Raw genomic sequence first — 15,806 nt, 5'->3', positions numbered from 1 at the left:
TAACTGCTTTGATGTTTGGGTTCCACATAAGTTAAGAGAAAGAAACCCTCTTGACCATATTTCCGTGTGTGATTCTCTACTTGAACGCAACGAAAATGTTCCGTTTTTAAAACAAATTGTGATGGGCATGAAAAGTGGATACTGTACAATAATGTGGAACAGAAGAGATGGTGGGGCAAGTGAAATGAACCACCACCAACTAACTAAAGGCCGGTTTTCATCCAAAGAAGGTCATGTTGTGTATATGGAGGGATTGGAAGGGAGTCCTCTATTAGGAGCTCCTTCCAGAAAACCAAACGATTAATTCCAACAAGTACTGCTCCCAGTTAGACCACCTGAAAGCAGCATTTGACAAAGAGCGTCCAGAATTAGTCAACAGGAAATGCATAATCTTCCATGAGGATAACGCAAGACCGCATGTTTCTTTGATGACCAGGCAAAAACTGTTACGGCTTGGCTGGGAAATTCTGATTCATCTGCCCCTTCAGATTTCCATTTATTTAGATCATTACAAAATTCTCTTAATGGAAAAAATTTCAATTCCCTGGAAGACTGTAAAAGTCACCTGGAACAGTTCTTTGCTCAAAAAGATAAAAAGTTTTGGGAGAATGGAATTATGAAGTTGCCTGAAAAATGGCAAAAGGTAGTGGAACAAAAGGGTAAGTACGTTGTTCAATAAAGTTCTTGGTGAAAATGAAAAATACGGCTTTTATTTTTCCTTAGAAACTGAAGGAACTTTTTGGCCAACCCAATATATATATATACACACACACACATATACACATTAGAGTCTAAAAATTAGAGTCTAAAAATCCTTCTCAATCATTTCTGGAAATCCACAGTAACATACATTTTTCATAAATCATATTGGTAATTACCAAGTTCATCTTGACCTCTTTTAGATTGTCAGAATAATTTTCATGCATATCAAGAATTAGGAGTTTTCAGCTACATTTCCTTTTTGGCTAAATTGTAGTTTAATATTTTCCTTAATTATATTTCATTGGAAATGAAATAGCTATTAGAGAAAATCATCTGTAAACATTTTATTAGTAGCTACTCAGGTTGAGAAATAATACTTTATAACACATTAACTTGGCCACACAATTTGTCTAGCTTTGCAAAATTTATGGGCCAATTCCTAGAAGAAGTAATTGACAAGCGGTCTTCCTCCATGTACACAGTACCTTTCTATCCAGTTTTGTATCATGGTGTGATGGCAGTTTTAAGCTGTAGATAGGGACCTAAATTTAAGTTAAAATTCCTTTGTTGGTGTTTTTACCCATACAAATAACTCAACTGAGGTGATAATTGAATGAATAGACAACATCTATGTATGTCAGGCTAAGTGTACACTTTTGCTGGCAATCCATAATTTACTCTTCTGCCTGGTAATTTTGCAATTTTCTTTCTTTTTTTTTTTTTGCTTTAAACATCTGTTTTAAGACGAATCCTGATTCTGGAAACATTATCATATTGTGATGGGCTGCTTTTATGCTTCTAAATTCTGCTGCTTTCAGGGTTGAGCGTCATAATCACGTGTGGAGGTTTTTCCATGCCCCCTGGTTCTCCCACTCCCCACCCCCAACACAGATGATTAAGCTTTGCCCTCAGAAATTGGAGGAAAAAAAACATGGAAGAAAGAAAAGGAAAGAAAAAGAAATGGATTCTGTAGTTCTGGGACTGGTGCACAGGCAACTCTTTTCAGTTATCTAATTCATGATATAGATTTAAGTTCTCTTATTTTGAAAGAGTGTCAGTGGTAGTTAGCCCTATGCCTAGATAGGATTTGAGGTTGTATTCGTTTAACCAACTTAAGGTTATGTTAGTTGAACCCATGTTTCTACTGCGAAGTGTAAGATACATAAAATTCTAAAATATTTTTGACGGTGTTCAGTTTTTAATGTAGGTTAAGATTAAAGTGAAATTCTTGCCTTTTATGCTTCTGAAATTCTACCTCATAAAAAATGTATATTTTAAGTGTGGTATTCTCATGTTTACCTCTCTTAAAAATTCTACTTGTGTTCTTATGACTTAGAGTTATTACAGTTAAAAAAAACACTTGGCAGTAATGTCAGTGTTGGAAATAATGTCCTGATTGATTTGAACACACTGTTCTGGTTAACTCAGAACTACTGTATATAGAATTAGAATTACACACACACATATATGTAATTTTACACCCAAATATATAATTGTACACATAAGTGTGTGCACACACAAGAGAGTTAACTTCATCTTTTTTACCCTTTGTAATCTCTTTATCTCTCTTCACCAGTGGTAGTGGTTTTCAAGCCCTTCTTCTTCCTTTCTGTCCTTTGGTTCTTCTTTAAATTTGTTGTGCTGTGATAGTGTCCCTCCTCAAGGTTGTATATTCCAGCAAGCATATCTATAAGACTGTTGGGTCTGCTTAACCCAAGGAATTACTAAAACTTTTACAGTTATCTTGAAGTAAACTCTTTGTTGTTATTGTTTATTACAGTACCTATTTCACCTTTTCTAATTTTTCTTGTTGAAAACCATGAAAGCATATTAAAGAGTTTTATCTTCTTGATATCATCTGTTAACATTGTGTTCCTTAAGCAGTGGGGTTCCATTTTTTTGCTCTTACTGCTTTTATTTTTTTTCTTTTTGCATACAACATAACTCATATCTGTGGTAGTTTTTATGAGATTCAGTACTTTCTGGAAAATAGTCTTACAGTTTTCTTTGACTTTGGTTATTGTGTCCCCTTTTTCTTTTCTCCCCTCCCTCCCTCCCTTCCTTTTTCTCTCTTTCTTTCATTTCTTTTGTTTGTTTTAGTCTGTTAAAAATCTCAGAGAGGGCTTCCCTGGTGGCGCAGTGGTTGAGAGTCCACCTGCCGATGCAGGGAACACGGGTTCGTGCCCCGGTCTGGGAAGATCCCACATGCTGCGGAGCGGTTAGGCCCGTGAGCCATGGCCGCTGAGCCTGTGCGTCCGGAGCCTGTGCTCCGCAACAGGAGAGGCCACAGCAGTGAGAGGCCCGCGTACCGCAAAAAAAAAAAAAAAAAAAATCTCAGAGAGATCCATATGCATCTACTTTGGTTTCTTTAGATGGCTCTCTTAATTGAAATTATCTGACACTTGTACAGTCAGAAGGTCAATTTTATTTTATTTATTTTTTAATATCTTTATTGGAGTATACCTGCTTTACAATGGTGTGTTAGTTTCTGCTTTATAACAGAGTGAATCAGCTATACATATATTCCATATCTCTTCCCTCTTGCGTCTCCCTCCCTCCCACCCTCCCTATCCCACCCCTCTAGGTGGTCACAAAGCACCAAGCTGATCTCCCTGTGCTATGCGGCTGCTTCCCACTAACTGTTTTACGTTTGGTAGTGTATATATGTCCATGCCATGCTCTCACTTTGTCCCAGCTTCCCCTTCCCCCTCCCCGTATCCTCAAGTCCATTCTCTAGTAGGTCTGTGTCTTTATTCCCGTCTTGCCCCTAGGTTCTTCATGACCTTTTTTTTCTTTCTTTCTTAGATTCTATATATATGTGTTAGCATATGGTATTTGTTTTTCTCTTTCTGACTTACTTCACTCTGTATGACAGCCTCTAGGTTTATCCACCTCACTACAAATAACTCAATTTCATTTCTTTTTATGGCTGAGTAATATTCCATTCTATATATGTGCTACATGTTCTTTATCCATTCATCTGTTAATGGACACTTACGTTGCTTCCATGTCCTGGCTTTTGTAAATAGAGCTGCAGTGAAAATTTTGGTACATGACTCTTTTTGAATTATGGTTTTCTCAGGGTATGTGCCCAGTAGTGGAATTGCTGGGTCATATGGTAGTTCTATTGTTAGTCTTTTAAGGAACCCCCATACTGTTCTCCATAGTGGCTGTATCAATTTACATTCCCACCAATAGTGCACCACACCCTCTCCAGCATTTATTGTTTGTAGAATTTTTGATGATGGCCATTCTGACCAGTGTGAGTTGATGTCTCATTGTAGTTTTGATTTCCATTTCTCTAATGATTAATGATGTTGAGCATTCTTTCATGTGTTTGTTGGCAATCTGTATATCTTCTATGGGGAAATGTCTGTTTAGGTCTTCTGCCCATTTTTTGATTGGGTTATTTGTTTTTTTGATATTGAGCTGCATGAGCTGGTTATAAATTTTGGAGATTAATCCTTTGTTAGTTGCTTCATTTGCAAATATTTTCTCCCATTCTGAGGGTTGTCTTTTCATCTTGTTTATGGTTTCCTTTGCTGTGCAAAAGCTTTTAAATTTCATGAGGTCCCATTTGTTTATTTTTGTTTTTATTTGCATTTCTCTAAGAGGTGGGTCAAAAAGGATCTTGCTGTGATTTATGTCATAGACTGTTCTGCCTATGTTTTCCTCTAAGAGTTTGATGGTTTCTGGCCTTACATTTAGCTCTTTAATCCATTTTGAGCTTATTTTTGTGTATGGTGTTAGGGAGTGTTCTAATTTCATACTTTTACATGTACCTGTTCAGTTTTCCCAGCACCACTGATTGAAGAGGCTGTCTTTTGTGCACTGTATATTCTTGCCTACTTTATCAAACATAAAGTGACCATATGTGCATGGGTTTATCTCTGGGCTTTCTATCCTATTCCATTGATCCATATTTCTGGTTTTTTTGTGCCAGTACCATACTGTCTTGATTACTGTAGCTTTGTAGTATAGTCTGAAGTCCGGGACCCTGATTCCTCCAGCTCCATTTTTTGTTCTCAAGATTGCTTTGGCTATTTGGGGTCTTTTGTGTTTCCATACAAATTGTGAAATTTTTTGTTCTAGTTCTGAGGAAAATGCCAGTGGTAGTTTGATAGGGATTGTGTTGAATCTGTAGATTGCTTTGGGCAGTAGAGTCATATTCACAGTGTTGATTCTTGTAATCCAAGAACACGGTATATCTCTCCATCTATTTCTGTCATCTTTAATTACTTTCATCACTGTCGTATAATTTTGTGCGTACAAGTCTTTTTTCTCCTTAGGTAGTTTACCCCTAGGTATTTTATTCTGTTTGTTGCAATGGTAAATGGGAGTGTTTTCCTGTCTTTGCTAGTTGTTTGGCATAGGGTGTCCAGCACTGTAGATTGCTGGTTGTTGAGTGAAGCTGGGTCTTGGCGTTAAGATGGAGATCTCTGGGAGATTTTTGCCATTTCATATTACGTGGAGCTGGGAGGTCTCTTGTGAATTAGTGTCCTGAGGTTGGCTCTCCCACCTCAGAGGCACACCCCTGACGCCTGGCTGGAGCACCAAGAGCCTTTCATTCACACGGGTGAGAATAAAAGGGAGAAAAAAATAGAAAGATAAAATAAATTTATCAAAATAAAAAGGAAAAGATAATTATTAAGAAAGAAATTTTTTAAAGTAAAAAAAAAAAAAACCAAAAACGGTCAGATAGGACAGATGGTAAAAGCGAAGCTATACAGACAAAATCACATACACACTCACAAAAAGAGAAAAAGGGGAAAAAAAATATATATATATATATATCTTTGTTCCCAAAGTCCACCTCCTCAATTTGGGATGATTCGCTGTCTATTCAGGTATTCCACAGATGCAGGGTACATCAGGTTGATTGTGGAGATTTAATCCGCTGCTCCTCAGGCTGCTGGGAGAGATTTCTCTTTCTCTTCTTTGTTCACCTAGCTTCCGGGGTTCATCTTTGGATTTGGACCCACCTCTGCGTGTAGGTCGCCTGAGGGCGTCTCTTCTTCGCTCAGACAGGACAGGGTTAAAGGAGCAGCTGATTCGGGGGCGCTCTGGCTCACTCAGGCTGGGGGGAGGGAGGGGTACGGAGTGCGGGGAGAGCCTGCGGTGGCGAGGCCATCATGACGTTGCACCAGCCTGCAGCGCGCCGTGTGTTCTCCCGGGGAAGTTGTCCCTGGATCACGGGACCCTGGCAGTGGCGGGCTCTACAGGCTCCTGGGAGGGGAGGGGAGGATAGTGACCTGTGCTTGCACACAGGTTTTTTGGTGGCTGTAGCAGCAGCTTTAGCGTCTCATGTCTGTCTCTGGGGTCCAAGCTGATAGCCGCGGCTCGCGCCCGTCTCTGGAGCTCCGTTAAGCGGCGTTCTGAATCCCCTTTCCTCGTGCACCAGGAAACAAAGAGGCAAGAAAAAGTCTCTTGCCTCTTCTGCAGCTCCAGACCTTTTCTCAGGCTCCCTCCCGGCTAGCTGTGGGACACTAGCCCCTTTAGGCTGTGTTCACGCAGCAACCCCAGTCCTCTCCCTGGGATCTGACCTCCGAATCCCGAGCCTCAGCTCCCAGCCTCCGCCCGTCCCGGCGGGTGAGCAGAAAAGTCACTCGGGCTGGTGAGTGCTGGTTGGCACCGATTCTCTGTGCAGGAATCTCTCCGCTTTGCCGTCCACACCCCTGTTGCTGCGCTCTCCTCCGTGGCTCCGAAGCTTCCCCCCCACCTGCCACCCGCAGTCTCTGCCCGTGGAGGGGCTTCCCAGTGTGTGGAAACCTTTCCTCCTTCACAGCTCCCTCCCACTAGTGCGGGTCCAGTCCCTATTCTTTTTTTCTGTTTTTTCTTTTTTCTGTTGCCCTACCCAGGTACGTGGGGAATTTCTTGCCTTTTGGGAGGTCTGAGGTCTTCTGCCAGTGTTCAGTAGGTGTTCTGTAGGAGTTGTTCCACATGTAGTTCGTTGTATTTCTGATGTATTTGTGGGGAGGAAGGTGATCTCCACGTCTTATTCTTCCGCCATCTTGAAGTTCCTCTCAGAATGTCAATTTTAAAGCTTCCTGTCCCTCTGAGATCAGTTCTTTTTATATCTCTTGTCATATTTTCTTTATGGTTTTTCTATTCTCCCTTAATAAAGTATGGCTTACGTGTCTGATTTGCAGCTTCTTTTCTTCCTAATGGATTCCAGATTCCTTCCATATATTGTAATTGAGCATGTAACATATCCTAAAAATTATTTTTTTAAAAAATAAATCTTACTTGTTAGTTATTTGAGCTGTTTGTTTATTTTATCTGCTTGTTTGCTTTTTAATATCACCTCAAAATATCTATGTCATTGTTGCCTTGAATTTGTGCCAGAAGTATGTTGTAGCTGTTTATACTTGCATCAATTTCTAGTTTGGAAAAATTTTCATTTTTTCAGAGTTTTCCTTAATAAGAAGGCAACCCAAGGTTTATATTCATTTCTACCAATAACCATATCACTCAAAAATTTTATTCATATATTTATGTCTGAAAATAGATTTTAAAGACACACTGAAGACAACAGTTTTATCCTTTTAAAATGCAATGAGATAATATAGACTGGAAAATTATTACATCTTTCATGTGTTGCACTCTATTTTCCCATGCTTCTCAGTTGAATAACAAATCTGATACAGTGAAGTCATGATATATAATCTTTTCCCCTTTAGATGGACACTTTTGTAAATCCGCTTCGAAATTCTATGAGGAATGTTTCAAATGCAGTTAAATCCCTTCCTGATAGCTTCGCAGAGGGAATGACTAAAATGTCAGACAACATGGGCAAAATGTCAGAAAGATTAGGTCAAGACATAAGGCAATCATTTTTCAAGGTAAGATGTTTCAGGAATGCCTAAAGGAAACTATTTTTAGGTCAACTAAGATTTACTGAGCTCTTGCTTAGATTTACCTTATTTTACTTTGTAAGTCCAAAGCCCTATAGACACATAGTCTCATAAAGAATTAAAAAACTAAAGAGAATTAATTCTTATCGAAAATGGATACTGTAAAATCCAGTCACTCCTCAGTCTCCACTACAGTAGAATTTTAAAATCCATTTAAAGCACATATTTAAAATAAGTAAAGTTAACATTCTTTGTACTCTTTTATTCCATTCAGCCATGTTTATTCTATAGTGTCATTAAAATTTATAACAAAACAGTTATGTGCTGTTGTGTAAATTAGTTTTACTAGTATTCATCAGCAAACATAAAGTCTAATTTCTCCTGAGTCACACGATCAAGATTCACGAGATCAAAGAGAGGAAAAGTCTTTCAACATCATCAGTCTCTGCAGCCATATCTTACTGTGTATATACCTGTGAGAGGCATAGAAGAGTTTTCTTGGGAAGCTTTTTCATTTCGCTAGCAGAAGAGGTAGTTGACCAAGTAGTTTTTTGCTTCTAATTTACATTTTTTAAATAATTTTGACCTAGTTGTTTAAGGTTATAATCAAGACTATAAAAGAAATCATGTAACTATTAGAATGTTTCAATGAAGAGGAAATATATATAAACACTGATAGAATTTCTTTATTGTAAGAGGCAATTCCTGAAATACAGTGTGTGTAAATCATACTTTCTATTGATTCTCATACCTTTTCTGATGTTTCATCCTAATTTCTAATCATGGGGAAGTACACTAACACTGAAGTGAGGGTTGTCTTGTGCTGCTTCTGCTGATAGCTACCCATATGACTTCCTACAAGAGTCACTGAACTTTTCCAGGCTTCTTTTTCCTCACCAGTAATGTGAAGGGGTTATAATAGGTGATCTTGATGGTCCTTCCTGTGCTGAGAAATGGTTATCAACTAGCACTGGTCCTTCTGTCCTTTTCCTCCATAACTTACATTATATAACAGTCAGTTAATTAGTTCCTTTAAGCCTCTTAGCATACTGTCAGGCTCTTTATGGTAAAGAAAAAAGATTGGAGTTCTGTTCCCCTACTGTGCTACTAACTTTTGGTCTTTAAATCATTTAATCTTACTTAGCTTTAAATTCTAAAAAGTATGGGAGTTTGAGTAATATCTCCATCCACCTCAAAATGAATCCTTTTTTAAAGGAAAGAAAATCTGTTGGTAATGAAATAATTACCCTTTTATATTGGGTTTCTAACTGTAGATTGTCAATACTTTGTTAATGCTATATAAATTTTGTTTATATATTGTCCCCAAAATCAAATCAAATGCTGTTCATTATATTTGATACTACTAATTTTGGTTTATTGTATTGTGTTCTTTCATTTTCTGCTTTAGTGTGTTTACTGTGTTTTTTGTTTTTTTAAATATTAGGTTCCTCCTTTAATTCCAAAGACTGATTCAGATCCTGAACATTGTCGAGTTTCAGCTCAACTTGATGATACTGTGAGTTAATTTTATTTTGGTAGCATTCAGTTGAAATTCACATCATACTTGGCAGATCTTTTTAACTTTTTAATATAGTATAATATGTATATCTGTCATTAATGTACATATATTGTAAACATTGTTTGATGAATTCTTACAAACTGAACATATCCATGTAATCAGCACTATAAACAAGAAACAGAACATTACCAGTACCCCAGAAAGCCCCTAATGCTCTCTTCCTGTCACTATCCTCTCCCCTGCCAAGGATAAACACTATCCTGACTTCTGCCCTGCATTTATACTTTATATAAATGAAACTGTGAGGTATGTACTCCTTTAAGTCTGGCATTTTTTGCTCAACATTGTGATAATCTTCCATGTTTGTTTCGTGTGATTGTGGTTTCTTCATTTTTGTGGCCTTACAGTGCAATTTTGTAATTATAGTACAATTACATTTTGTAAATATAGTACAATATGTTTGCTATATTACGAACTGTACTCCTGTGAACATTCTGGTACTTGTCTTTTGATTAAATAAATAAGTACATATTTCTTTCTGTACCGAGGAATGGAATTACTTGGTCAGAGGTTATGCAAAAATTCAATTTTAATAGATACTGTCAAATAATTTGCCGAAGTGTGTGTACTGCTTCCGCTGCCATCAGCAATGCATGAGAATCAGTGGTTCACAGCCTGCCAAAACTCAATATGTTATGCCTTTTTAATTTTAGCCATTCTCTTTGTTGTATCTCATGCGGATTTCCATTTCTCTGATGACTGTTAAAATGTTGAACCTCTTTTCATAAGTTTACTGGCCATTTGGGTGTCCTGTCTTACATGTCTATCTCTTTCCCCCATTTTTTATCTGTTGGCTTGGTTGTCTTTGATTAGTAAGAGTGCGTTGTATAATCTGAATATTGTTTCTTTGTCAGATATAAGTATTTGTGTATTGTGAATATCTTCTACTTTGTGTGCTTTTATGCTCTGTGTACAATCTGTGCCTACTGCAAGGTCACAAAGATGTTCTCCTATGATTTTCTTTAAAAATTGTTTTTGTTGGGCTTCCCTGGTGGCGCAGTGGTTGAGAGTCTGCCTGCCGGTGCAGGGGACACGGGTTCGTGCCCCGGTCCTGGAAGATCCCACATGCCGCAGAGCGGCTGGGCCCATGAGCCATGGCCGCTGAGCCTGCACGTCCGGAGCCTGTGCTCCGCAACGGGAGAGGCCACAACAGTGAGAGGCCCGCATACCGGAAAAAAAAAAAAAAAAAAAAAGTTTTTGTTTACCGTGTCAAAACTTAGATTTGCCATTCATCTAGGATCAATTGTTGTGTATGGAATGAGGTAGGGGTGCAGTTGACCTAAGCACCATTTACTGAGAAGACCCTCTTTTCCCAGTGTATGGTTTTTCCTTGTCACAAATCTTATTTTATATATTTGGGTCTGGGCTTTATATTCTATTCTATTAGGCAGAGTTATTTTAAAGTTATAATTATCTCTCTTCAGTTTCTCATTGAATTTCTTTATAATAAACTGTCTTAAAGATAATATTTTTGTTTTTTTAAGAATATTTTAGAATGTTTATTATGCATTGTACTGTTGTAATATCCATAACATTATACTTTTTGTTAAGGGTTTTTACAATTTAACTGTTTATTAGAATTGTCATGTGGCATCAGACTCATGACTATACTCGATCAGAGAATAGAGCAGTAGTGATTTTTGCCTCCAAAGTGGTTAAGCTATTGAAAAATATGTGAAAGAGAAGGTATGCTAAGAAAATGTTTACAACACAGTGAAAAATGTATGACTCATGCTGTTTTCTCATGAAAAAATTTAAGTATTTAAATTACAACATTGATGAGGAAATAATTGGAAAGAGTAGCTTAGTGATGAAAGAATTACAAAATTACTGGCAATTATGGCAGTTTTGTTGCATATCTAAACCTGCACCCTATTATATATTGATATATTTCGGCATCAAAGCATTCTAGTTGTCTTTCTTTACTTTTTATATCATTAATTGAATATTCCCATGATAAAAGTGTACAAATTTTTACTTCTTAAAAATAAAAAGAAAATTCTAGTAATCTAGTTGCCTTTTGTAATGTTAGCTGGATTTTTATTTCAGCTTCTTTTCCATGAAAATACCTATATACATACAACGCAGTAACCGAGCAAAACAGATTGCTCTGTGTAGATTGTATTTTGTTCTATTAAATAAAGAGAAATGTTGAGAATATTTTGTTCATTTGAAAAAGATGCCCCAGAGAATAGGCAAAGGGGCTAGCCTTTGCCTTATAAACTAATACAGACTCTACTGCAAGATCCCAAATCATATTTTCCTAAGACCATCATGAATCCAGTTTGAGAAGTTGTTTTCACTACAGCCTTGGAATTTACTCATCATTGTAGAGTTGTAAAATTCTGTATTCTGTCAAAATGGCTGTTAAAAATATTTTTTCTAAATTAGAATGAAATATTGGTTACAAAGGCTATAGTAGAACTTGTTCTCTAACCTGTAAATAGTAACAGTCATTTGGTAAAAGCAGCAAAATTAGCCATTCATAGTAGATAGGTAACTCAAATAAACGTATCCTTATTTCTTCCCATATTTTGTCAGGTGGATGACAATATTCCACTTAGGGTAATGCTGCTTCTCATGGATGAAGTATTCGACTTAAAAGAGAGAAATCAGTGGTTGCGAAGGAATATCAAAAACCTACTTCAACAGCTTATTAGAGCCACATATGGTGATACTATTAATAGGTACCACTTTTTTTTCTTAAACTACTTAGAGCTGATCTTACTTAGCTTTTGAAGTTTTACTTCTGGAAGTAGATTGCTCAACCTTTTGTAGGTGAATTTCCTTCTCTGGGTCTTTGAAGATCATTAAAGCAGACTATTGCTCTCAGAGATAATCTTCATACAAATTAAGTTGCTTACTTCATGAAAGTAATGTTTCTTTATTTTATTCACCTTCTAAAATCTTGACCTTACTTATTTGAATTTCTTTACTTTCAGAAAAATAGTTGACCATGTTGACTGGATGACCTCACCTGAGCAAGTAGCCGACTTAGTGAAACGTTTCAGGTATGTCTTAAGACACAGTCACTTCTTTCAGATAGTACAGAGTTGAGCATTGTTATCACTAACTTTCATTGCATTCCTTCTCTTCCTGGCCTTAAAGTTGGTTTTAGTCATCACTGATGAGCAAAAAGACTTGCAAGAATTATAAACATTTGTCCCATGGACCTATTCATCTTTGTTTTTTTAAAACCAGAATAGAAAAAAGTGTAAATGAAAAATCTTTAAGATGTTAGGCTATATTTTATCATAGTAATGTGGCTTTAAAATAATTGAAATATTAATGTAGACATGGCATGGTCATATAATCAGGTTACCTAGTTTCCAGGATTAATTTTTCTCAGTTGTATTTGCTAACCTTGATTTGATTGATTGATTGATTGATTGGCTGGCTGGCTGGCTGCATGGGGTCTTCATTGCTGCATGCTGGCTTTCTCTAGTTGCCGCGAGCGGGGACTACTCTTCATTGTGGTGCGTAGGCTTCTCATTGCAGTGGCTTCTCTTGTTACGGAGCGTGGGCTCTAGGTGGGCAGGCTTCAGTAGTTGCAGCACGTGGGCTCAGTAGTTGTGGCACGTGGGCTCAGTAGTTGCGGCACACGGGCTTAGTTGCTCCATGGCATTTGGGATCTTCCCAGACCAGGGATCGAATCCATATCCCCTGCATTGGCAGGCGGATTCTTAACCACTGCACCACCAGGGAAGTCCCTGCTAACCTTGTTTTTAAATGAAGAATTTTAGAAATATGTATGTCCATGGTCGAAATTTTTATTAACTATTTGAACCTCTGAAAAGGTTCAGATTAATAGTAGTGATACTCCAATTCATATGTTCATTCTACAAAAATATTCTGAACCCCTTCTCTGTGTCTAGCCCTCTTACCAGGAACTGAGAGGTAAGGTTCAGTCCCTTCAAGGAAAGCATGCCATGGCAGACAAACAACTTTTCTAAAAGCGAGAGATAAGCAAGGCATAAACATTCATGGCATCACGTACTTTGAAGTAACAGAAAGAAGGGAACTACGAACACTGTTTACTTGGCACTGTCTAACTACTTCATGTACACTTTCTGATTTTATCCTATATTATGAGATAGGGATTTTTGTCTCCATTTTGTTACAAGGAAATTGAGGGTTTGAGAAGTTAAGCAGCTTGCCCAAAGCCTCATGTGCTGGATAGTGGGGAAACAGGTCTCTCTAATCTGAAGCTAAATTTCTCCTCACAATACCATACTGTTTCTAAAAGCTGTACCACCTGCCCTGGCACCTTCATTCTGTTTCAGGGTGGGTAAATATTGTTTTTCTGGAGCACTGATTCTCAACCTTGCCTGCACACTGGAGTCACTTGGAGAGCTTTAAAAAGTACTCATGCTTAGGTCCCATCTGCAAACAGTCTGATTTAATTAATCTGGTGGAGGCCCTGGTCCTTAAGCTCTTTTAAAGCTCCCAGGTGTTTTCTAATGTGCAGTCAGAGTTAAGAAGGACTACTCTGGGCAGTCTCTTTCTCTCAGACCAAATTCCCAGATGGAAGCTTAGTTACTGTGCTCAATTCCTACCTTTGGCCTGAGAACTAGGGAACAGGAATCAAGCACACTGTGAAAGTAAAGGAGAATGGATTAAATGTGTGAAAGAAACATTGTAATCAATACAGCTCTAAGGTGTGGGTGCAGAATTTGTTTTATATTGGCTTAGTTTTAAGTTGTTCCAGGGCATACTTCTGTTATTTTTTCTTGTATATATCCTTTTACACCTAAAATTGAACCCTATATGTAGTTACTGTTTGTTGAATATCACACCTATATAAAATTGCAGAAGTGTTTCCTTTTTCTGTTTACATTTGTGTTTTCTCTAGAAAATTGGAATAATTTTACCAACTTGTATCATTAGAAAATGAAAATGTTTACAAAATTTATTTAATCTTCTTAAATAGAGATGCCTTTTGGCCAAATGGCATTTTAGCAGAGACTGTTCCATGCAGAGATAAAGCTATTCGAATGAGAACAAGAGTTGCAGGAAAAACTAAATTACTTTCAATTATGCCAGGTAAGTGAACATTTTTAGTATAAATCTTATTAATTTGTACTTCTTCTGAATTTAAGGCATTGAGCATGCTAAGTATAGCTGCCTTTTGACTATAATAACTATCATTTGATGGCTTATCATATACTAGGCACTGTGCTAGGCATTTCTCATATATCTTTAACTAACCCTCATAACAACATTATGAAGCCAAGGTACTGTTAACATCACAGCTTTATATGTGAGGAAACAGAAGCTCAAAGGGGTTAAGTGAGTCACCCAAGGTTTATAGCTAGTAAGTGAGTGTTGGGACTCTGACTCAGCTCTGAGTTCCCCGAAAGCCATTGCTTTCAACCATTTGAAGAAAAAGTGTTGCTTTTAACCACTTCACTTTGCTGCCTTGAAACATTTTGAGAATGAAGTTGATGATAAATTCTGTGACAGATGAAAGGGCTGATAAAAGTATATGAAGTATGAGGTTTTCAGGAAGAATATTTGTTCTACTTAAGAGAACAAACACATTTTTTCAAAGAATCCCTTTGAAACAGCTGATTGGCCCATTCTTAATCTTTACTAAAACATGATCCTAGAGAAAGTGTACATAGTGGCATTCTGTTGGTCTAATTTGAGTTACTTTAGAACACTGCTGTCTCACTAATTGAGATTCACTTTGTCCGTTTTGTCTTCTCTCAATAAGAGCAGTTTTGTGTAGTTGGGTGGTTGTTTGATCTCTTCTTTGGTTATAAATATCTTTGAAAATACCTAGATATCTCTTCTCCACATTTTAATTGTGGATGTAGAGAATAGAAAAATATTTAAGTTCTCAATATCTATTTCTTTTCATATAATTTTGTTTTTAATTTAAACTATATTTTCATCATAGATTTTAATCAACTTTGTCTTCTGACAAGTTGGAAATTTGCCACATAGCTATTTATTCTGCCCTATAGACTATACTGTTGCATTTGGAGATAAAAAGCAAGTGACAGAAATAACATTTTAGAAAAATAAAAAGAAACAATAATGTAGGATATTAATATACTGTTAGAATAAACCAGATGGTGCTATAGACTGACTCAGTTATGTGGCTGGAAGAAATCTTAATGCATTTATACAGTAAATATTTATTGAGAGCCTTTCATGAGCCAGACACTATTCTTTACACTTATCGTTGCCTTCTTGGAGTTTACATTCTACTAGGGAGACACAGAAAACAGATGAAAGAAATAGATAAACCACAGTATGTTGGATAGTGGTAAGTGCTGAGGAGACAGATAGTGCAGGAAAAGGGAGGTGTCAGTTGAGTTGCAGTTGCAGATAGGGTAGCCATTGGGGGCCTCCCTGAGATGAAGACACTTAAGTGAAGATGTGAAGGAAGTGAGGATAGATGTAAAAGTATATATTTTTATATATACATAATCTCTCACCTGTTTTTTAGTAAATTTAAAAACTATTTGCTTTAAATTATATTGTACCCTAGTTAGAAATATACATTTTGGAAGTTGCATGTTTCTTTCGAGAGCAATAAAGTATTGCTTTTGAGGCCCCTGCTATAGGGTCCTGACTATGAATAATTAAGAATAATAGGAGATTGGTTCAAGATGGCGGAGTAGAAGGACATGCTCTCACTCCCTCTTGTGAGAGCATCAGAG

The 15,806-nt window shown here is 37.2% G+C and overlaps 1 protein-coding gene across 4 annotated transcripts in view; it reads left to right on the top strand.

The window, feature by feature from the left end:
- The window catches only part of SNX13 (sorting nexin 13), a 138,154-nt gene that overhangs the window by 112,564 nt on the left and 9,784 nt on the right, over positions 1-15,806 (top strand). For all 4 annotated transcript variants that reach the window (XM_033440893.2, XM_004263466.4, XM_033440922.2 and 1 more), the window contains 5 exons: positions 7,383-7,544; positions 9,001-9,072; positions 11,677-11,822; positions 12,078-12,146; positions 14,066-14,178. In XM_033440893.2, coding sequence (XP_033296784.1) covers positions 7,383-7,544; positions 9,001-9,072; positions 11,677-11,822; positions 12,078-12,146; positions 14,066-14,178 — 562 coding nt within the window. The remainder of the gene's footprint in view (positions 1-7,382; positions 7,545-9,000; positions 9,073-11,676; positions 11,823-12,077; positions 12,147-14,065; positions 14,179-15,806) is intronic.

The sequence above is a fragment of the Orcinus orca genome, chromosome 9 (assembly GCF_937001465.1).
Source record: "Orcinus orca chromosome 9, mOrcOrc1.1, whole genome shotgun sequence".
NCBI classification, from domain to species: domain Eukaryota; kingdom Metazoa; phylum Chordata; class Mammalia; order Artiodactyla; family Delphinidae; genus Orcinus; species Orcinus orca.
The sequence above is the reverse complement of the archived record's forward strand: the minus strand, read 5'-3'. Positions and strand labels throughout refer to the sequence as shown.